We start from the raw sequence: 24,462 nt of genomic DNA on the forward strand, positions 1-24,462 counted from the left end.
ATGAAATTTCTATCACCAACTTTCTCCTCCGAATGCAGAAATATTTTGTTGACAACAACCTCCATAGGGAGAAATGATCACCATAATAAAATAAGGGAAATCAGAACGTGCACCAAAAGGTATAGATGTTCATTTTTGCACACACTGTACAAGATTGGAATAATAGAGAATTATTGTGAAGGTGGTTTGATTAACCCTCTGCCAGGTACTTAAATGTGGTTTGCAGAGTATCCGTGTAGATGTAGATGAGATAATCTCAGAGTGGGTATGCATGCATCCCAATGATTAATGACCCATTGTGTCTTATTGCACAACATGACAAATGCTGTGTTGGCTGACATGGTGGTACGTGTCATATTATACAACATGGCAACATGTATCATATTACTTCATTGACACAATGCATTATATTACATGCATGAGTAAATACTAATAAGTAAAAAAGTGTGAATATTTTATGTGGTGTGATTGAAATATCTCTGAAGCAGCTGCCAGATAAGTTGTAAAGTCATTTTCCATATTTTACAGTCTAATCTCTGCCCAGGACATATTCACCATTTTCTGTGCCATGAAAGGAGCATTTTTCATTCTGGTATAGCACATGATAATACTTTTGACAATAAATATATATGTGGTAGTGAGTCAAATGCATTTTGCAAGTCAAGAAATGCAGCATTTACCTGACTGTCTTGATCCACCACTTCCAGGATGGCATGTAAGAATGTGTGATTTATGTTTTCAGAATCCATGTTGACTGGCATAGAGGAGATCAGTCTGTTCAAGATACTTCATTATGTTTGAGATCAGATTATGCTCTAGTTTTCTCCAACAGATGGATGTTCTGGGGATTCCAGGAAAAACAAAGAACAAAAGCGAACAAAACTTGGTCAGAAGAAAGGAGGAACCTCAGTGAAAGAAAGAAACAACTGTGAGAGTAGACAAGACAAAGCAGCAAATAATTCCTTTCTGCACCAACATAGACTAAACTGATTATGAAGAACAGAAATTACTTTGTTCATTGTTCTTCACTGGTAAAAAAAAGGAAGTCATTTCCACTTTTATGCTTCATCCCTATCACTGTCAGCTTCAGTGTAAAAGAATCAAATGTAACTTTGAATGCCATGATCAACATTTTGCAAAGAATAGTAAGATTTTTGTCCAGTCCTGCTATAATGTGATAACATAGGCATACATATGTCTATTAAATGTTCATGACAATGTTACGAAAAGGAGAATTGAGTCACAGACAGGCACAACAAAAATTCTGCTATCCTTTTCATAATACTGTCATCATTCCATTCTGTATTTTCCATTATTAAACATATACATTAAATGAGATTGCAACCACAGATAATCAGCTTGCGCACATCAGTGCACGGTAGCAGTATGTTCCAAAAAGCTGCGCGCAGAAATGTGATTTCGGAGGTTCTACTGATCAGACAGATAGGGTGTCAAGTGTTTTGAACAGCCCTTGGCCTAGTGACTATTTGAGTGCCCCGGCATACTGTAGCTATCCTACAGTACAGGGTCAACATTAAACATTACTCACTTTCTCCAGCCCAGGCAAACTGAGAAAAATCAGTGAGTTTTTTTTTTTTTTAATTTTTTTTATTTTTTTGTGATAAGCCTGAAAAACCATGATTTTTGGATACCAAAAGCAGCAATTTTGGGGATGGCCACTTCTATAATTTCTATTCATGACAAATCATCAAAATTTTGACCATATGTGTTTAAGATAATGGGAGAACGTTTATCCTTTTCTTGGTATGATTACGTGTTACTGAGATCCAGAGGTTCAAAGTTACTTGAAGCATAAATTTAGTTTTAATTGAGGTAGTGGACACCAAACTTACACATTTAGTTGCCTTTTTGACCAATAAATCTTTATGAGGCTCTGTCTCTGTATAATTGGCACATACACATCTATGCCTGTCTTGACCTGTAAATTAGTCAATGGTGCCACCTGGCGGAGTAAGCACCTTACAAAAAATAATTTTTTTGTGTACTGTAGGAGTAGCCTAAAAATGTTGCCCGAAGTGAACTTGTGTTGCGTTAACTTTATATTATACATACACATTTGTTGATTATATGTGTCAAAGTATGTAAATATGTTGAAGTATATAAATAAACTGTCAAAACTTTCCTGAGCTAGAGAATTCATTTTATATAAGCAGCACACCCTGCTGTAACAGGTAATGAAGGGAACCAGCTTCAAGTCAGTTTTGAAGTGGTATTTTAAGTACAAAAACATTAACGAGGTTCAACGGCAATGGCGAAATGAGTATCAAACAGAGCCACTGACACGTTTAATGATTCGTCACATTCGAGACAAATTTGAAACCAAAGGCTGTGTTAAAGATGTACACAAACAACAATCTGGACAACCTGTAACAGTAACAAGTCCAGCTAACTCCCATCGTGTGTTACAACAATTCACCTGCTCACCACAGAAGTCTGTGAGACAGTGTGCCCGTGAAACCGGAGTGAGTCGCTCAAGTGTTGGGCGAATTTTGAATACATCAAAGTGGAAGTGCTACATCCCATGATTGCTACATGCAATGGAGGATGACCCAGATCATAGAATGGAGTACTGCGAGTGGTTTACTAACATGGTGCGCAATGATGAAGAGTTTGCAGAGATGATTGTGTGGTCTGATAAGGCACAGTTCAAACTCAATGGTACAGTAAATCGCCACAATTGCGTTTACTGGGCCACTGAAAATCCGAACGTCCATGTAGACAAAGCCGTGAATTTGCCAGGAGTAAATGTGTGGTGTGGGTTGTCTTACCGGGGATTGATTGGGCCATTCTTCGTTGACGGACAGTTACCAGTGAAGTGTACCTTCAGAAGCTTCAGACATCCATTTTACCTGCCATCTGAGACTTGTATGGAGATGGATGAGTTTACTTTCGACAAGATGGTACCCCAGCCCACTACCAAAATCGTGTTAGGGCGTATCTCGACAAAAATCTACCAGGAAGATGGATAGGCTGTAGAGGTGCTGTGGAGTATCCACACGTTCCCCAGACCTAACTCCTCCAGACTTTTACCTGTGGGGAACACTAAAGGACGTCATTTATCGACAAAACCCATGCACATTGGATGAACTTTGAGAATCCATCGTACATTCATGTGCAAATACCCAACTGAACACGTTGCAGTCAGTGGTTTGTACTGCAGTTCGGCGGCATCGTTTGTGTGTGGATGTTAATGGTGGTGACCATTTTGAACACCTACAGTGATATCTTTAAGTTGGACGTTAAGCTACACTTTCACCAAAAATGAGACAACTCTGTCAATTAGTTTGCAAGTTATGGACTTTTAACAGTGGATACATTTTTTGACCCCTCTGTATGCTACTCCTTAAAAGAGTCATACAGAAAAGTAGAGAACCAGTAGGCTCCCTTCTCACCAAAAATTTTAATATGTGAACATATTCACACTTTTTTGTGCTGAAAGAGTGTAGCAAAGAGACAGAGATGATGGCAGAGAGAGAGCAGACGTGCCAGTGTAAGAGAAATGGAGAGAAGACAGTGATGGTGGGAGAGAAAGTGACAGTAAAAGGGAAAGAGAGATGAATGAAGACAGTAGCGGTGGGAGCCACAGAGAGAGGAGATAGTGATAGTCAGTGAGCTGCAGTAGCAGTAAAAGAGAAGGAAATATTGGTAGAGATATAGTAGTGGGACCAAAAGAAAGAGGAGGCAGTGGAAATGAAAAAGAAGAATGGAGACCATACATAAGCTTGTGGGGTCTGGGATGAGGATTAAGGCAGTTGGTTCCCCACTTTTCAGTGAGTCTTGTGTAGAGGAGCTTATTTGCCTTTCATCTGCTCTGACAGGAGCATTTTTCAGCTGGTGAATTTAATAAAGGAAACTGATGTGGCTGAAACTTATAATATGTCATTCTTTAAATGGTTCTTACTTAGTATTCCTACTTACGAGATCATATCCATAAGATGTAACGAACTTTGACGTAATTTCACTGACAAGCTTTCCAAGTATATGTGGTTTATGCTCGTACCTGGAATAAATGAAGGAGAATATTGTCAGTGTGTAACTCAGTAAGATACACACAATATTATATCCACTTTAGTTTTTGCATACTTATTCGCTCACTTTAATCCAATTAAAAATTACAAATTTCCTCAATACATAAGGACACATACTGAAATGTAGCTGTGGAGGATAAAAGAATAAAGTGTGCACTGCTAACAACAATTTTGAATATTTATTGTTATTAATTTGAAATAATGTACCACAAAAAATGTACCACATAATCACACAGGACACTGCACATAAAGTGTACTCTTAAATATTTCATAAACAGTTGAAGATACAGGGACAACCTTTTTGGGAAACAATAGTATCTAAAGGGGCTAGTATTGGCACATGTTGCAACACCTGCAAGAAAATGTCAAAACGAAATGGCTTGCAATGTGCAATGTGGTGAGATAATTCATGGCTCTTGCTGATACAACACCTGCACATTCATCCCTATTGGTGCGTGACTATTGCACAAGGACCAATATCACTGTGCTGCCTCATCTTCCACTCTAACCAGATCTGACCGCTTGAGACAGTTTTTAATTTCCAAAGTTGAAAAACCCATTGAAAGGACGAAGATTTGCAATGACAGATGAGATAAATGAAAATTTGCAGACACAATTCACATGATCCAGCAAGAGGCATACCAAGACTGCTTCCAGAAGTGGAAACAGAATTGGAAGCAGTGCGTCAATTGTGGAGCAGAGTATTTTGAAGGAGACCATACACAGTAAGTAAAAGATATGCCTAGAAAAATTTTGTGGTAAAAGTTCTGGAATTTTTTGAACAAACGTCGTATACACACTTAAAGATATAGGTGAGCAGCATTTAGCACAGCAACCATCAGGTCGGGTGCAAATAAATAATAAAGAGTAGAATAAGAAAATTACCTTTTATTTTATTAGTCTGGAAACAAAGCTTGTACAATTATACTTTATTTTCATAACCTCGAAACTAGATATAGCTATTGTTGATATGATTATAGTATATGGTCTTGTGCCTTTATTTTTCTGAAATTCACAATAGTACCTTTGAAATATATTTTATTTTAGATTTTTCTTTCATTTGATAAAATGGACAGAATAGCTAGTCAATCTTGATTTATCCAATAGCAAAGATAATTTTTTATTAGTTTCAGTTTAGAACAACTGAGACACAAATGATAAAGAAGTATTGAAAGGTGTGTAGTGTATGAGGGAGTGATTCACTGTAGTTCCATTTAATTATAATTTGAAGTATTTATCTGGCTGTCCATCAGGCAGCAATGTCCACACTTGTCTCAGTTTTATGTAGATGCCTATAATACCTTTTTATTTCTTGCAACACATGCACCTTATCAAATTAGTTGTAAATTTCTACCAGATTCTCCAGTGCTACAGCCAGAGAATTTCATGTAGGACAATTGTGTCTAGCAGGCAGATGGTTATCATTTTAAAGTTTTTAAGTTTCAAGCAACACTTTTACAAAAATTCTAAAAATTCCAAACACACCCATTGATAACTGCCAAAAACCAATAATAGGTAAGTACATATATATGTTTATATTTTGCATACATATGTGGCCTCTAACTGGAAACTGCCCTTTATTTACTCAACATATTTTGGTGTTGTTCGGAATTTTTTTAAAAATTGTCTGGTCCTGGCAGGGGCTCGAAATATCGTGGTCCTCAAAATCTGGAGGCTCTTCCAGGATCATAGACCCAGAATGGGCTACCCTCTCTGCCCCCCTCAGTCCACCACTGATGATAGTTGTCATTGTTAAAAATGAAACTTTCTGCAAAAATACCTGACAAAGATACTAAATATTAGGTTGAAGTTTATGGAAATCCCACTATTTCAGCCACCAAGCAATGCCAAAATCATGTAAGCAGCCATAGTTAAGCTGAGCTGGCAAGTTTTAGTCTAATACTTCTACACATTCTGAGATATTCCTGTGAAAAATTTTGCTGCAAATCTTGACTCATTTTAATATTCTCTGTTGATCCATCATGGACAGGAGACATCATCTTGTCAAGCAACTACCAATGAAATTCACCAATAGCCATGTAATTGAGATGTTATTTTATTTTATTTTGACTGCAAATCTTGACTCATTAACATATTCTCTGTTGATTCATCATGGACAGGACTCATCATCTTGTCAAGTAATTATCAATAAAATTCACCAATAGCCGTGTAATTGAGATGTTATTTTATTTTATTTTGACTATCAGTTTTGGCATTCCACAGTGCCATTTCCAGACCTGATATGAATCTCTCAAAAATAAATGATATTGTCATACAGTGCTGTATATTCCTGGATTTCATGAATTCAAAGCCATTTCCCAAGTACTTCATTCAAAGACTTGATAGTAACCAAAGTTGCTTTGATGTCTACCTTCAATCAATCTGACCTGGTATGGATCCAAAACACTCAGGCAGTACTCAAGAACAGGTTGCACCAGCATCCTATATGCAGTCTCCTTTACAGGTGAACTACTCTTTTGTAAAACTCTCCAAATCAACCAATGTTGACCATTCGCCTTCCCCACCACTGTTCTCACATGCTCATTCGATTTCATATTGCTTTGCAATATTACATCCAGGTATTTAAACACCTTGAGAGTGTCAAGCAGGATGCTAGTAATACTATAACCGAACATTACTGGTTTGTTCTTCCTACTCATCCACATTAACTTACATTTTTCCACATTTACAGCTAGCTGCCATTCCTCGTACCAACGAGAAATTTTGTCCAAGTCATCTTGTATCTTCCTACAATCACTCAACTTTCACAATTTACCATACATCACAGCATCATCAGCAAACAACCACGGATTGCTGCCCACCCTGTCTCCCAAATCATTTATGTATGTAAACAACAGGGGTCCTACCACACTTCCCTGGGGCATCCCTGATGATACGCTTGTCTCCTATGAACATTTGCCATCAAGGACAACATACTGGGTTCTGTTACTTATAGAGTCTTCAAGCCATTCATTTATCTGTGAACTTATTCTGTATGCTTTACCTTTGTTAACAACCTGCAGTGGGGCACCGTGTTAAATGCTTTCGAGAAATCTAGAAATATGAAACAGGCCTGTTGCCCTTCATCCATTGTTTGCAGTACATCATGCGAGAAAAGGGCAAGCTGAGGTTTGCACAAGTGATGCTTTCTAAAACCATGCTGATTTGTGGACATAAGCTTCTCAGTATCAAGAAAGTGTGTTATATTCGAACTGAGAATGTGTGGGGATTCTGCAGCAAACCAAAATTTGGGACATTGGTGGGTCCATTCTTTTATTCTTGTTATATACTGGAGTCACTTGCACTTTTTTCCAGTTGCTCGGCACTTTGTGCTGGGCAAGAGATTCATGATAAATGCAATGCCATAGATTTTTCTTCGTAAAACCAAACTGGGATTGCATCCAGATCTGGTGAGTTATTTATTCCAAATCTTTCAGTTGTTTCTCTATGCAGGAATGCTTATTACTATATCGTTCATATGAGAATCTGTCCAATGGTCAAATGATGGTATATTTGTATGATTCTCCTGTGTGAACAATTTCTTGAAAGTGAAATTTAAAACTTTGGCTTTCATTCTCCTTGAGCCTGGCCCTGGTAACATATCAACATCACATTTTTGGGAATGAGACATAAAAAACTGTGGGCTCCTTATGTCTGTTTAAGCCAGTGCCCAAATTTGGGCATCCATATTTTGCTAACCCAGTGCAGACATGACTGCAGAATCGCCTTCTGATGTAGATGGAACATGTCCTTCAAGAGAGATAAGTCTACAATAATTTGTAATGTATAATGTGCTGTTATTGTCAATGTTGACCTAGGGTGAAATTTGAGTCCAGACAGTTGGGGAATTAATTGAAAAGTTTACATTTCAAACTGGCTACATTTGATATTAGGACAATATTTCACGCTGAAGTCAGAGGCAGCTCGTAACTGCACATTCGCATTTACCTCTGGCTGATATCCCTCCCCATTTTTTATCAGACTGAGCTTGTGACCCATCTCTAATGGCCTCCTCCCCGACGTTATGTTAAACTCTAAACTTTGTTTTTCTTACTTCCAGCCAAACTGTTCAGGAAACATTCCTAAACAACAACTGAAAGTTCTTCAGTAGAGTTCATATTCAATTTATAAATGATTTGATACCTTCCTATAATTGAGATACGAAGTTTCTTAAGAAAGAGCTTTAATGAAACATTAGTCACAGATATCCTTTGTCCAGAGAAAATGCATTTTTCTTCTTCTTCCCTTTTTTTTTTTTTTTTTTTTTTTTTTTTTTTTTTTTTTTTTTTTTTTTTTTAAAGGAAAAAGACAGAAAGAAAAGACGGAAGAAGCATTACATGTCTGGCCAAGAGAGGCATCAGCTACTTTTTATGAATGGTGTTGTCAACTTTTACCACAGTTTCTCAGTAGCAACAACTGGCAAAATGATGTCACAAAGCAAACACATTACTGGAAATCTACACAAATCAACATTATGGAGATAAATATTTTCATGTTACTCACTTCTCTTTAATTTCAGACCAATTGTATGACATAAAGTTGAACAACAGATAGGGATCACCAATCATGTTGATTACATCTAGCATGTCCTCATCACACAGTGAGTTATTCAGCACAACAGCATCCAGCAATCTGTGAAATCACAAAATATCAGCACAAAAGTAACATGCACATTAATGATTTAGCTGTGGAATATTATGTAAGGTATCATAATTAATTAGAGCAATTTCCAGTGTTAAGATATAACATATTACGTATTAATAATTCTCAAGTTCCATAACAATCCAGCCTTTTCTGGGTCATGAAGTGGTGCAGAAACACTTTCTGTAATGACTTCCTATCTAAGCTCTTATATTTTGATCTATCAAAAATATGATAATCATCTTGAGTATTCAGACTTCTGATATTGTCCTCTTCATCACAGTTTTGAAAATGTGATCTATCACTCACTTGCTCCCAGTTCATTGTATATTCCATTTGTAATCATACAAAATGTGTAGTCATAATGTTTTAATTATTGCCTCAAGAAATAAAGGTATGTAATTAAATTTGTTTGTGTGTCTTGGTACACACTGAAATCCACACCTCAAAGTGCCATACTATGCTACTATAGGAGCCAAAGTGAAGTGGAGTATCATGCAGTAATTGATCTATTGCATATGAAGGGGGGAACAATGCTACAACAATCTGTACCATGAAGGTGGAGTGCATGGGAACAATGCACCATTGCTGGTTGTTCGGATTTAGTTTGAAATGGGACTCATTACTGAATATAATTCTACTCCAGTTGATGAGATTCCAGGTTGACAACATGTCTAGAGACATACCAGACAGTGTTGGGATACCAACCTGACTGTTCTACATCTACATATACACTCTGCTAGCCACCAAGCAGTGTGTGGCAGAGGGCACTATTCACACCAAAGTCATATTTCTCCCCCTCTGTTCCACTTGCGGATTGTGCTAGGGAAAAATGACTGAACACCTCAGTATGAGCTCTATATTCCCTTGTCTTTGAATGGTGATCATTGCAAGATATGAAAGTTGGTGATATATATGCTCTACATCCTTGTTGAAGTCGGATTTTGGAATTTAGTGAGCATCCCCTTCCATTTAGCGCGTCATCTATCTGCAAGTATGCCCACTTCAAACTTTCTATGAGATTTGTAGCACTCTCACGATGACTAAATGTACCATCATGAATCTTGCCACTCTTCCTTGGACCTTCTCAATCTCTTGAATCAGACCCAACTGGTAAGGGTCCCATACAGATGAACAATACTCCAAGACTGGACAAACTAACGTATTGTAAGCAATTTCCTTTGTTGAAGGACACCAGTAAACCACAATCTAGAGTTCGCCTTACCCATTATTTGTGTAATCTGATCATTCCATTTGAGATCATTTTGAATAGTCACACCTAGATAATTGACAGATGTTACTGCTTCCAAAGACTGGGCATTTATTTTGTACTCATACACTAATGGGGATTTTTGCTTTGTTATACACAGTAGGTTACACTTAATAATATTGAGAGATAGCTGCCAGTCATCAGTCATTACACCACGCATTTACTTTCTGCAAATCTTCATTGATTTGTTCACAACTTTCGTGTGATACTACTTTCCTGTAGACTACAGCATCATTGGCAAACAGTCTAATGCCACTGTCAGTACCATCAAACTACTTTCCTGTAGACTACAGCATCATCGGAAAACAGTCTAATGCCACTGTCAGTAACATCAACCTACTTTCCTGTACACTACAGCATCATTGGCAAACAGTCTAATGCCACTGTCAGTACCATCAACCAGATGGCTTATGTAATTCGTAAAAAGCAGCGGACTTATTACACTGCCTTGAAGCACACCTGATGTTACGCTTGTTTTTGTTGAAGTCCTCCCATTCAGGACCACATACTGCTCTCTGTCTGTTTGAAAATTTTCTATCAAACTGCATAGTCATTGGATAGGCCATAACTTTTTGGAGCAAGCGACAGTGTGGAACTGAGTCAAATGCCTTTCGAAAGTCAAGGAATATGGCATCAACCTGGGAGCCGGTATCTAGAGCCTGTTGTATATCATGCACAAAGAGGGCCATCTGTATCTCACATGACTGCTGTTTCCTAAAACCGTGCTGGTTTCTGCAGATGAGCTTCTCAGAATCTAGAAAGGTCATAATGTCTGAACACAAAATATGTTACATGATTCTACAACAAATCGATGTCAGTGAAATTGGCCAGTAATTATGTGCATCCGATTTTCTACCCTTTTTATAGATTGCTATGATCTAGGCCTTCTTCCACTCCCATGGAACTTTCTGCCGTTCCAATGATCTCAGATAGATGATGGATAAGAATGGTGCTATATTTGTAGCATAGTCAACATAAAATCTTACAGGGATACTATCTGGGCCAGATGTCTTCCTAGCATCTAAGGATCTTAACTGTTTTACAATTCCAGATACACTAAACACTATGTCAGCCATCCTTGCATTTGTTCAGTAATTTAAAGGGGGAATGGTGCTGCAGTCCTCTACCGTAAATGAGCTTTTGAAAGCTAGGTTTAGAATTTCGGCCTTCTGTTCATCATCATCCGTTACATTAACCGTACTGTCAGGAAGCGAAGGTATTGAATTATTTGTAGTGTTAATAGCTTTTATGTATGACCAAAATTTTGGGGTTATTTTTAGAATCTGCAGATAAAATATTGCTTTCAAATTCATTAAAAGAATCTCTCAGTGATCTTTTGACAGCTGCTTTCGTTTCACATAATTTGTTTGTCAGCGGGGCAGTGACTACTTTTAAAACGACTGTGCAAAATTCTCTGCTTTCTCAGCAACTTCCTAATGTGTTGTTGAACCAAGGTGGATCCTTTCCCTCCCCTATATTTTTGCTAGGCCCATACATCTCTAGCACGTGGTGGACAATACCTCTAAATTCCGACCAAAGATGCTCAGTATCTTTGCGTCCCACGGTGAATGCTTAGGGGTGACTGTGAAGATATTCATTAATGACACTATTGTTTGCTTTCCCAAACAAGAAAACTCTACATTTTTTCTTTGGTATTTTTGCAACTTCCACTGACATAGAAGCCACAACGACATTATGGTCGCTAATACCTTCTAGATTAACTTCCTCAAAAAGATGAAGTCTATTTGTCGCCAAGATATCTATTATGTTCCCATTTCGAGTTGTTTTTCTAACCAATTGCTCAAGGTTGTATGTTGAGAGTGCTCTTATAATAACTCACACGAGTCTTTGCTTCTGCCCCCTGTGATAAACATGTAATTTTCCCAGTCAATGGACACCAGATTAAGGTCTCCACCTATAACTAATGGATAATTTGGATATTTTTTCCTATGTACTCAAGATTAATGGTCACTCATTGACTGATTGACAGCTTTATCCAGACGATTTCACAGTCTGTCCCAGTATTGATCTCAACTGCATTTAAACAGCTTTTAACTGCAATGAACACACCACATCCCATAGCATCAGTCCTATCCTTTGTAAACATTGTCCAATCTGAATTCAAAATTTCACTGCTATTTATGTCTGGTTTCAACCAGCTTTTGGTACCTAACACAATATTGGCATTACTACAGTTTATTTCAGAGAGTAACTTCGGGATCTTGCTACAGACACTTCAACAATTTATTAACAAGACATTTAGCATATTTAAATCCTTTGGAATGACCTGTTTAGGCTAACTAATAATTTTTACAGTTGGCACACTGACATCAGTGTCATGAACTGGTAATTTTTCAGGCCATAGGGATGAACCTAATCTAAAAAAAAAAAAAAAAAAAAACCATGTGCACACCTGAAATACTGTGCTACCCATGTAGCTGCTTCCTGTGTGTAGTGCACCCCTGATCTATCAAGGGGCATCCTACAACATTCCACCCCATAGCACAGGTCAAGGAATCTACAACCAGTTTCATCACAGAGTTGACTTAACCTGTGTATGATGCTGGGTACGACCCTTCAGCCTGCCAATCAGGAGTGATGGTCTGGAGTGCCATTTCATTTCATAGCAGGACTCCTTTGGTTATCATCCACAGCATCTTTACAGCACGGTGGTGCGTTGATGATATTCTAAGCCCTATTTTGTTGCCCTCAATGGTAAGCTATCTTAAGCTTACATTTCAGCTAGATAATGCCCACTTGCACAAGACGAGAATTTCTGCTACACTCCGTGCTTGCCATATTCTACCTTGGCCAGCAAGGAAGGTTGAGAACATTTGGCACATTGTTGTCAGGGCTGTCCAGCCAGCTCAGGATTTTGACAAGCTAACGTGCCAATTGGGCAGAACTTGGCATGATGCCCTCCAGGAGGACATCCAACAACTCCATCAATCAATTCTAAACAAATAACTGCTTACATGAGGACCAGAGGTGGACCAACACATTATTGACTTGCTCAATTTGTGAAGCTCTTTCTCTTGAATAAATCACCCTTTTTTTCTGAAGTTGTGATTATTTGTTTGCCTGTACATGTACATCACATCTACTGATTTCTATTATATTCAGATAATTTCTATGTGGTGTGTTTGTTTTCACCACTCCACCCTCCCCCTAGAGTGTACATCAAGTTCTCTTTGAGATATGACAACACTCTCAGTTTATCTCGTCTACTGAACATATAAATCTTTCTACTTGTTCTAGTGACTCTCTTTACTTTGGCAGTCTTTACTGCTACTACTGCCTCAAGGTCACTATAACATCTTTCAAGTGGATGTCCTCAAAGAGGTCTGGTTTATTTGTTGCCAGTATAACTAATATTTCTGTCATGTGTAAACTTCCAAACTATTCTTCTACGTGGTTGTGAGGGAAAACATTCAGCTGCCATGCCCACCACTTATGAAAGAGGAGAGTACTTGAAGCACCTTCGGTATTGTACCTCTGTTAAGTGTCCCTTGGTAGCCATCCTACCCTCCAAATCCATTTTTTGCAGCTTGAACCAGCAGTCCAGGTGGTTTACAGCTGCTTGAAACAACTACTAACTCATCATAACAAAAGGAACCGCATGGGGATGCCTTAGTTGTTTTTGGAGCTAAAAAATTATCATGCAAGTTCACTTCAATACTAGAACTATGGAAGAGGCCAAACTGACTGTTTTGAAATTTTGTCTGTCTAAATTACAATATTTTTTCATGAAGCTTAGAAATTTTTGACCTTTTCTTTTCAACAGTAGGAATTACAAATCTGTAACTACACACATTGCATTTATGTCTCACTGTATATCTAGAACTTTGAGTTCTGCAAATGCTCAGATGCACTGCACTTCACTGTGATATGGTGCTACATGTATGCTGTAGCTTGTTGGCTGATTATTTACTGTATTTTTCTGTACCTAAATTGATTCTTTGTAAGCGTTAAAACAGATGAAGCACTGAAAATGGCTCATAAATTGTCAGACAAGGACAAAGCAAGAGTCTGAAGGTAGTGAACGTGGAAGACAAATTTGTAATTGTGAGTGACTGTTCAGTCAGATGAAAGTACTTACAAGTGTCCAGAGGTGATATTCCAGGAACTGTTAGGGCCTACAGCAGCAAGATAAAACTGCTCCATCAAAACAGCAAATCATTCAGGTATGACTCAGTTACTGCTAACTATTTTTTGAGAACTTTTAAATTCTGGAATTATGGGACAGAATGGGTGACTGCAGATCATATCTCGAATTAATGAAATACATGAGGACTGACACCATTTGTGAAGAGAAACATGAAAATTCACAGCACTACCAATCCTAGGCAGCTGTTCATAGATGGCAGAAGAAACTGTGCACAGTGACAGTATACCATAGGCAACATTGAAAAAACAATTACTGCATTTCTCATTCTGAACTACATTCATTGATTGCAGTTTTATGAACTCATGGATTTTTTTGTGCTGAGGGAATAGATATTGACAACTAGTTGTCAAAAGAATGGAAATTACCTCTCTGACACAATGACGAAAGATATATTTAGAGATATCATGAATGTTTTGTCTTTGTATCATAAACAAAGATGAAGCAGACTCAAAATAAACAAGTTAACTTCAGAGTCAGAAGTTCAGAATTGTTTCACAGAAAACTGTTCTCTGCTTTATAGTCTGGGATGTAAAATCACAAGTGATTGACAGCACTTTCTCATGAAGGCCAGATGCAGATACGCAAAATACCCTTGTAAGCCAGATAAATTTGGCATCAAATTTTGGTTAGCAGTCAATGGTGACAACCAGCATCAGTTGAACAGATTTCTGTGTATGGGAAGGATGAGTATCAACCACAGAATCAAACCCTTTTTGCAGCATCTCAGTGTGAATAACTAAGACCTGAACATGAAATTATGCCAAGAAGTGTTTACCGTAGTGAGCAATGGGACAAATGATGAAGACAAACACGGAGTAAGTAAGTAATATAGGTGGCATTGCAATGTTTCACAGTGCAAGAACAAGTTGATATCAGTTACACGACACCAATGACAAACCTAAATGTACGAACACAATCTCAAAGCAACACATTGCTTTTAGGGCTGTTTATTATAAGAACATACAATTTTACTTTCTGTAGTATCCTTATCCTAAAATGAATTGGAATATACTTTTCATAAACAAAGTTTTTTGGCATATAACAATATTTAAACTACAAAAACTGTTTCCAGAAGCTCTGTTACTGTGGACATTTTGACTGTTACCTCTTTTTCTGATATGGCATAAAAAAGTTCAATGTTTATATAAAAGGTGAAGCTATTAATACCAAAGAAAGTGGTACAACAAAAGAAGTATCTGGAATCAAATTTATTCCCTGAAGCTACACAAAACTTTGAGTGTTAAACTTCTTTTCCATTTCTTCTGTTGAGGAAATAGAAAAATAGCAGAATTTCATTAGAAATTCAGACACTATACATTTATATTGAAGTGGAAAACTAAATGAAAGATGGCATGATAGTTTTTATATGAGCGTAATATGCTTTTGCAGCACAGCAGTCAACTTTATAGCTGTATATCTGTGTTTACATTCTACTCATAAATTTTCAAATACTGTCTTGGAGTACAGTAGCCAGTTGGAAACATTGTGCTGATTACATATATTAGTAACTATGCTGCAATTAAAAGCTGTACTTTCCACCCCCACCCCCCCCCCTCCCCCCATCCCATTCTCCTCCAGGCACTGTTTTGTATGTTTGCATTTTGGACATACATCATCACACTGCACCAATACCTCAATATGGGGAGACAGCACATGCCTGCAGCATGAGAACACTCCATGTGTCCAACTGTTGATATGTAACAACTGCAGAGAGCAGTGTTCTCCTCATTCTTTGAATTATTTCATGCCAAAGAAAGAAAAAAAGATACAGGAATACAAAACCACTGACTGCCATTCATATTCTGAGGCAAAGAAAAACTACTATCATTTACATCTAGTTTAAAAGATCACAAACTTTCCAAATACAGTAACAGCCCCTGACTGTAACAAAGGTGAAAACATTTGCTTTTACTTCAAAATCTGGCCTGATGATCACTGACTTACCCCCTTCTCCTCATTCCCACTACACCCACATCACTGAACTCCGTTCCCCAACAGCTGGCAACATGTTTCTTACTCATCTGGCATCACCCAGTGAATGGTCACCTTCCTCTGGACCTTCTCAGCCAACTAATGCCCCTTCCTTGCTGCCTGACATCAGCCAGTGCTCCATAGAGACACAGACTAGAGTCTGCAGGACAGCTTGTTCACCTTCTTTTACTGATAACACCAAATAATCCCTAACAAGAGTTAAAACTCCAGAAGGATAACAAGATGGTTCAAAGCTTAAGGTAGAATCGACAGCCTCAGCTGCACCAGTTGCGACCCCCCCCCCCCCCCCAACCCCAAAAAAAATATATATAGACACACACACTCCTGGAAATTGAAATAAGAACACCGTGAATTCATTGTCCCAGGAAGGGGAAACTTTATTGACACATTCCTGGGGTCAGATACATCACATGATCACACTGACAGAACCACAGGCACACAGACACAGGCAACAGAGCATGCACAATGTCGGCACTAGTACAGTGTATATCCACCTTTCGCAGCAATGCAGGCTGCTATTCTCCCATGGAGACGATCGTAGAGATGCTGGATGTAGTCCTGTGGAACAGCTTGCCATGCCATTTCCACCTGGCACCTCAGTTGGACCAGCGTTCGTGCTGGACGTGCAGACCGCGTGAGACGACGCTTCATCCAGTCCCAAACATGCTCAATGGGGGACAGATCCGGAGATGGCCAGGGTAGTTGACTTACACCTTCTAGAGCACGTTGGGTGGCACGGGATACATGCGGACGTGCATTGTCCTGTTGCAACAGCAAGTTCCCTTGCCGGTCTAGGAATGGTAGAACGATGGGTTCGATGACGGTTTGGATGTACCGTGCACTGTTCAGTGTCCCCTCGACGATCACCAGTGGTGTACGGCCAGTGTAGGAGATCGCTCCCCACACCATGATGCCGGGTGTTGGCCCTGTGTGCCTCGGTCGTATGCAGTCCTGATTGTGGTGCTCACCTGCACGGCGCCAAACACGCATACGACCATCATTGGCACCAAGGCAGAAGCGACTCTCATCGCTGAAGACGACACGTCTCCATTCGTCCCTCCATTCACGCCTGTCGCGACACCACCGGAGGCGGGCTGCACGATGTTGGGGCGTGAGCGGAAGACGGCCTAACGGTGTGCGGGACCATAGCCCAGCTTCATGGAGATGGTTGCGAATGGTCCTCGCCGATACCCCAGGAGCAACAGTGTCCCTAATTTGCTGGGAAGTGGCGGTGCGGTCCCCTACGGCACTGCGTAGGATCCTACGGTCTTGGCGTGCATCCGTGCGTCGCTGCGGTCCGGTCCCAGGTCGACGGGCACGTGCACCTTCCGCCGACCACTGGCGACAACATCGATGTACTGTGGAGACCTCATGCCCCACGTGTTGAGGAATTCGGCGGTACGTCCACCCGGCCTCCCGCATGCCCACTATACGCCCTCGCTCAAAGTCCGTCAACTGCACATACGGTTCACGTCCACACTGTCGCGGCATGCTACCAGTGTTAAAGACTGCGATGGAGCTCCGTATGCCACGGCAAACTGGCTGACACTGACGGTGGCGGTGCACAAATGCTGCGCAGCTAGCGCCATTCGACGGCCAACACCGCGGTTCCTGGTGTGTCCGCTGTGCCGTGCGTGTGATCATTGCTTGTACAGCCCTCTCGCAGTGTCCGGAGCAAGTATGGTGGGTCTGACACACCGGTGTCAATGTGTTCTTTTTTCCATTTCCAGGAGTATATATATATGTGTGGATGGAAATGTGAGTGTGTGCGAGTGTATACCTGTCCTTTTTTCTCCCTAAGGTAAGTCTTTCCGCTCCCGGGATTGGAATGACTCCTTACCCTCTCCCTTAAAACCCACATCCTTTCGTCTTTCCATCTCCTTCCCCTCTTTCCTGATGAGGCAACAGTTTGTTGCGAAAGCTTGAATTTTGTGTGTGTGTTTGTGTTTGTTTGTGTGTCTATCGACCTGCCAGCGCTTTTGTTTGGTAAGTCTCATCATATAAAACAAAGATGATGAGACTTACCAAACAAAAGCGCTGGCAGGTTGATAGACACACAAACAAACACAAACATACACACAAAATTCAAGCTTTCGCAACAAACAGTTGCTTCATCAGGAAAGAGGCAAGGAGAGGGAGAGATGAAAGGATGTGGGTTTTAAGGGAGAGGGTAAGGAGTCATTCCAATCCCGGGAGCAGAAAGACTTACCTTAGGGGAAAAAAGGACAGGTATACACTCGCACACACACACATATCCATCCGCACATACACAGACACAAGCAGACATTTGTAAAGGCAAAAAAAGCTGGCAACATGTTTCCTACTCATCTGGCATCACCCAGTGAATGGTCACCTTCCTCTGGACCTTCTCAGCCAACTAATGCCCCTTCCTTGCTTCCTGACCGAGTCTGCAGGACAGCTTGTTCACCTCGTTGAACAAGTTGCTGGCCATCTATGCATGAGCAAACATTATGAAGACTGCTGTAGTTTTCCCACTTACTGGTCACTCTTTCCTACCTTCATATAGGGTGTTCGGCCTAATAGAAAGAAAGCTAAGATGAAAAAGATACCATCAATAATAAAGCTGAGTATCACAAAGTTTTTGAGTAGTATGGAACTCTGAAACAGACTGGAAGAGACTGGGTGTTTTAAGACTGGAAAGAAACAGCCAAGCAGCATATGAAGTCGGCATGTCAGCTCCACTTCGAATATCAGCATGCAAGCACATAATTTTTCATAAAATGAAGTCAGGCAAAGTGCTGGTCAAAGGAGAATTTGCGTACAACGTAAATATTGGGAACAGAGAGACTAATTTCTAGTTAACAGCAAACCAGAAGAGATAGACTCTCAGAACATTTCCATTTGTACAACGATCAAAGTAGAGAAGCTTGTTGATGTAGACAGGTTGCTAATCAAACAACTTTAAAATACAAACAAGTTTCATTACAACTAAAAGTCATGTAAATGAGCAAAACACCTTAAACATCATTCAAATTTAGATCTTATTTTGTATGTACCACTCAGGTTATTGTAGTTTTTACTTTTTTCAATAATATAGTAGAATTTAAAACTTAATTTCTTTCACTTTGTATCCAAATTCTTACCATTTCCCAGGTGATACTCTTGTAAAAAATTCTCAGCACTATGAAGTGAATCCTGGAGCAACAAAAATGGACACCTGCAAGTATGTTCGCATCAAAAATGGACATCTGTACAGTTTGGTTTCAAAGATGGATGTCTTTATTTTCAAAAGCAATTTTAAGTGGTTTCTCTAATTAAAACTATTTTGTGTACTTTGCAGAACCATTTCTGCTCTATTAAAGTTAATTATGCCTAAAGCAGCATGTAAATACACAAGCTCCACACTTTGTAATAAAAAATTGGTGTTTTTCTCAGTTTCTTGCAAATGACAGATGTCCAACTTTGATAATAAGCTACTCAATTGAATAAGGTGGTATAAATATTATACAATTTGTTACTGTAACCAGATGTGAAAATCAGGGAACAAAATACTCTGAAGAAAACCAGAGAGATCTCACATAAAAAAGGAGTAACACATACACAAAGATGCTGTTAGATCATTGATCACATAGGCAAAAAGATAGTCCACACTTTCAGTTGTATGTTCAGAGTACCACCATACAGCCCCCCCCCCCCCCCCCTATAGAGCAGAACTCAGGGAATGAAAGGAAACTTGTATCAAATTATCCATCCACTCTTGTGTGGTTCGATACTGGTCCTGATGAGTGAGAGGGCTCATTGAGAGAAGGGTTGTAAAAGCCAGAAATGCATATCCTCCTATTTCCATGTATTGTACTATTTTTTTTTCCTTATTTTGGTACCTGAAGAGATGACATTTCTGTGTCTTTATATATTGTAATTGTTTTACAATTTATATATATATATATATATATATATATATATATATATATATATATATATATATATATATATATATATATATATATATATATAATGCTTTTATGTCGATGTATAATTGGTTTGTTTTGTAAATATTATTTGTATTTTTACTCTGGGTCTTGCCCAGGGAAAACTATGCTATCAAACGACTACATTGATAGGTCGTGTGGAGAACCAAAGTGTTTAGGATATTTGGTAGTGTTGGCTCTGCTGCGTGGAGTGCGGGCAGAGCAGAGTCTGGCTGGAGTTGGGCGGTGGAGCAGCTGTGTTGTGTGATGCTCCCGTGAGTGCGCTTTCGGGGTTTGGCAGCATGTAATTGCGCTCGACTTGCTATGATTGTTTCTGGCATGGTGTCGTGGATGGGAAACATTAGCTGGCACACATCAAGAGCCCGTTTCGCCTGGTGACCGTGTCGAGAAGAAGGTGTGCCAACATCCAGCTTCTGCAACAGCGACGGCCGACAATAAGTGATTGTCGCCACCTCCTCAATCGACAACTTCAAACCTTCAATTAACCAACAAGGAAGAGTGAAAGCACATAAAGTTTTAGAACTGTATGGCAGACCTCAGTTTTTCAAACTGTTCCATTTGCATCACTAAAATACAGCAACTTAGCATGAACCTTTGTGGCTCATTGTCCCAATTGCATTACGAAGCAGGGTCCCTTCCTTTTCCGAAATGAACCCATGTGTCATTGATATTCAAATGCCAGCATTAAAGTAATATCATTCCATTTCACTGCTTTAATTTCAGGGTTCAGTTAAAGTATTCATAGCTAGCTACAATATTTAGATTACACAAGCACAAATTAAGAATGCGAGTTTTGTTACCATACTTTAGCTTACCCGTGACTGCAGCTCAGCTTGGTGCATACTAAATTTTACTATTGTTAATTGTTCAACATCATTTAATTCAATTTCAAAGTTAAATCTCTTATTTCTAAATTGCGTATATTCGAGTTGCTTTTGAGGTGATTGTTGAGGTAGCCCAAGACTAACCTTATTTTATTTAATTGCGTAGTGCTTCAGAAACAAAGTTCACTATTAATTTCAGTCACTAAATTAACTTTCAGTTTTCTGGTTTTATTAATTCTTTTGCTAAATTAAGTCAGAGTGTAGCGAAATCTATTACTTCTGACAAACATTCAGTTTTCACACAACACATGTCAACCTTCAGTTGCCATGCTTTTAGTGCTAATTATATATGCATTAACCTTTCTTTTTCAGTTATTATAGTAGTTGTCCATAGGACTGGCGACTGTAATTTTCCCCAAATCTCAAATATCTAATTAATTCCAGTTAATTGTTAACATAACGACTGCACATTTACTTTCTTCATTAACTTTACCCTTTTTCAAAATTAATTTCACCAATTTCATTTGCATTTTTCCTTGCATTTAGATGCAACCCTTTCCTCCCTCTTTACCGACAGATTAACTTCGGTGATGATTGCTTTTCCCAAATTTCCATTAGGCACATGCGGTTTAATTTTTCACTGTCATTAAGGTCGATAAGTGAGGGGGTGGTTACAGGGTGTATGGATGTTCGAGCTACTGCGGTGGCTGACTCCGTTGATGATGACAGCAGGGCAGTAGGTGGGGCCAGCAGAGGAGAGGCATGGTTAGCATGGTGGGGTCTAGAAGCAGATGTCAGCTGATGAAGATGCTGCCATTATGTAGTATCATCTGACAGAAGCAGGTATGCTGGTTTTCCCTGCTGAGTGGAAACCCTGTTTGGTTATGCATTAATTAAGAGCATCATTGTGTGAGTGTCTCTTTCTGGAAAGGGGCTGGTGTAAGATGGTTGCAAGAATCCTCTAAAAGCATGCATATGGAGGATGAGTTGGTAACAATGAGCAAGTTTTTCATGAATGGAAATGGGTGGATTTGCATGTTGAGATGCTGTTGAAGATCAGAACTTTACAATTCAATTTCTGATTTATAGCATCAATGAACAAGGATATTCAGGTTGATATTCTTATTGAATGGAGAAGAAGTCCATCAGAAATCTCAGGGTTTTGCCATACACCATTTCTGTTGTTGAAGTGCCGAGGTCAGTTTTGAATGCAGTTTGCAGTCAGACTAATATCAGTGGAAATGTTGTCACTCAGGAAGACTTGTGACATGTTAATGCTTACTTGAGGGTCCTGAGCCAACTTTTCACCATGCTGTTTCTTGCCAGATGGTAGGTGGTGGAAAGATGATGATTGATCCCATAGAAAACAGCTAGTTTGTTAAACAAAGAAGACTCAAACAGTCAACTTAATCTATTGTCACATCTATTGGGCATCCAAACCTTTAAATCCATGTAGTCAAAAAGGATTATAACACTGTATCTGCAGAAATGTCCATTGTAGATGAGGATTTGACCCATTGAATAGACCTATAGTAGCCCAGAATATATGTGAATCCTTTTACAGGGTATAATGGTCTTATGAGGTCTATGTGGACATGGGAAAAACAGCATGCTGGTTCCCCAGAGGAGCTGTTTGTGAATATGGTTTCCAACTTTGGCTGACTGACAAGGTAAGCAGGTTGTTACCCACAACCAACAATCATGCCTTACTCTTGGCCAAACTTTGTGGCCGCCCACTAGTGTCACTGAATGATAGAATATGATAAACATGAACCAAAGTCAAGTCAATAATAGTGAGTCAAAAGGTGAGGAAGTACTGGAAATTACTGTGCTTTTCACCTGAAGCGTAACTGGCTCAAACAAATCTGTTTGAGTGTAGCATCAGAAATTTCAGTTGCAGAAACCAGTGATCGTAGGTGATACCAAAAATGGTAGGGGTCTTGCCACCAATAGCTACACTTTGTAGCACTTGTTGGATGTGGACATCCATTGGTTTGCACAGCTGGCGAAGCTTCTTAACATATGTATGTTTGTCCTCAGGAGGCATGTTATACACAACATCCAATAACAATGTTTGTGAGTCCAATGCTCCAACAGTGAGGACGAATTGTATGTTATCATCTGATATGCTATAAGCATAAAAGGAAAGTTCAATAATGTGGAACCAAAGATTAGGCTGTTAGCATGTGCAGTGGTGTGCGTTGTTGCAGATGGATAAATAAACAATGTGAGTTTCATGGTCACTATTTCACTCTCTCATATTCTTGTAAATGGTACTCCAAAATTCAAAGACTTTTAATATAGTCAACTGGAGCAAGTTGAATGGGGCAAGTTAACAACCTTGTGATCTACTCAACAATGTTTATTTCATAGCAGTTTCAGTTGGTAAAGAAATTTATCAGTTCAGAAATTGTGAGTCAATCCTTATCAATTCCTTTTGTTTAATGAGGAGGATTTTCCTGTGGCAAAAATTACAGATAATGAGTCATGCTGAAACTGAAAATTCTCCTTTTAGGCTGCAGCACCTATAGGTCAAAACATAGAAACTCCAAATGAATGTCCTGATGGACATCAGGTAGAGCTAAATGAAGAATTAGGATATTCAACAAATGCTGGTCCCATTAATTGACACTGGTGCCAAGGTGTTTTTGATTTTAAGCTACTGCCTTAAGAAAGACCATGTGATTCATACGGCATACAAAGTGCAACTGTTTTAACAAGCTTAGCTTTAAAACTTGATGTTGGTTGATAATGACACACAAAAGGTGAAACCAGAACATTTAAAACAATAAAGAATACTTTCCAAAGAAGGTACAAGCTGTGTCCTGCATGTAATGTGTGGTGTCACCGCCAGACACCACACTTGCTAGGTGGTAGCTTAAATCGGCCGCGGTCCATTAGTACATGTCGGACCCGCGTGTCGCCACTGGGTGATCGCAGACTGAGTGCCACCACACGGCAGGTCTCGAGAGACGTATGAGCACTCGCCCCAGTTGTACGACGACGTTGCTAGCGACTATACTGACGAAGCCTTTGCTCTCATTTGCCGAGAGACAGTAGAATAGCCTTCAGCTAAGTTCATGTCTACGACCTAGCAAGGCGCCATTAGCCTTAGATAGCTTGTATCTAAAGAGTCTCACTTGTATCGCCACAATCTCCAAATGTCTCATCAAGAACGATGTATACAAAGGAAGGATTAAAAGTTAAGTAGTCCAGAAGCTACTTACTTTTCTTTATAGCATTCATTAAGTCTCCTGTTTCAGAGCTCACTCCATCCTTCGTGAGTTAGCGCATGCATCTTGGCCGCCTCTTTCAATTAGTGTGCGTAGTGTTGGCAAGTCTACCGACACTACAATTTTGGCGACGCGGATTAATCAGGATCTTGTTCTTTCTAATTGCTTACATTTCCTTGTGTCATGGCTTCGCCAGATGTACTGTCCGAATTTTATCGCTTGCAGAATCAGCAGACGCAGGCGTTATTGGATGCCCTTGGACAGCTCGACCAGGGTCAACGTGCGCTGCACCCCGATGCGGCCGCCGCCGCTTCCTCGCTACCGCAGCCACCACA

At 39.5% G+C, this 24,462-nt stretch overlaps 1 protein-coding gene across 1 annotated transcript in view; it reads right to left on the reverse strand.

The window, feature by feature from the left end:
• LOC126251949 (aminopeptidase N-like) overlaps nucleotides 1–24,462 on the reverse strand; it is a 278,934-nt gene that overhangs the window by 22,284 nt on the left and 232,188 nt on the right. Inside the window, exons 17-18 of the mRNA XM_049952717.1 lie at nucleotides 8,553–8,681; nucleotides 3,940–4,021 (exon numbers count right to left, since the gene is read on the reverse strand). Coding sequence (XP_049808674.1) covers nucleotides 3,940–4,021; nucleotides 8,553–8,681 — 211 coding nt within the window. The remainder of the gene's footprint in view (nucleotides 1–3,939; nucleotides 4,022–8,552; nucleotides 8,682–24,462) is intronic.

This window comes from Schistocerca nitens, chromosome 1 (assembly GCF_023898315.1).
Source record: "Schistocerca nitens isolate TAMUIC-IGC-003100 chromosome 1, iqSchNite1.1, whole genome shotgun sequence".
Lineage (NCBI taxonomy): Eukaryota > Metazoa > Arthropoda > Insecta > Orthoptera > Acrididae > Schistocerca > Schistocerca nitens.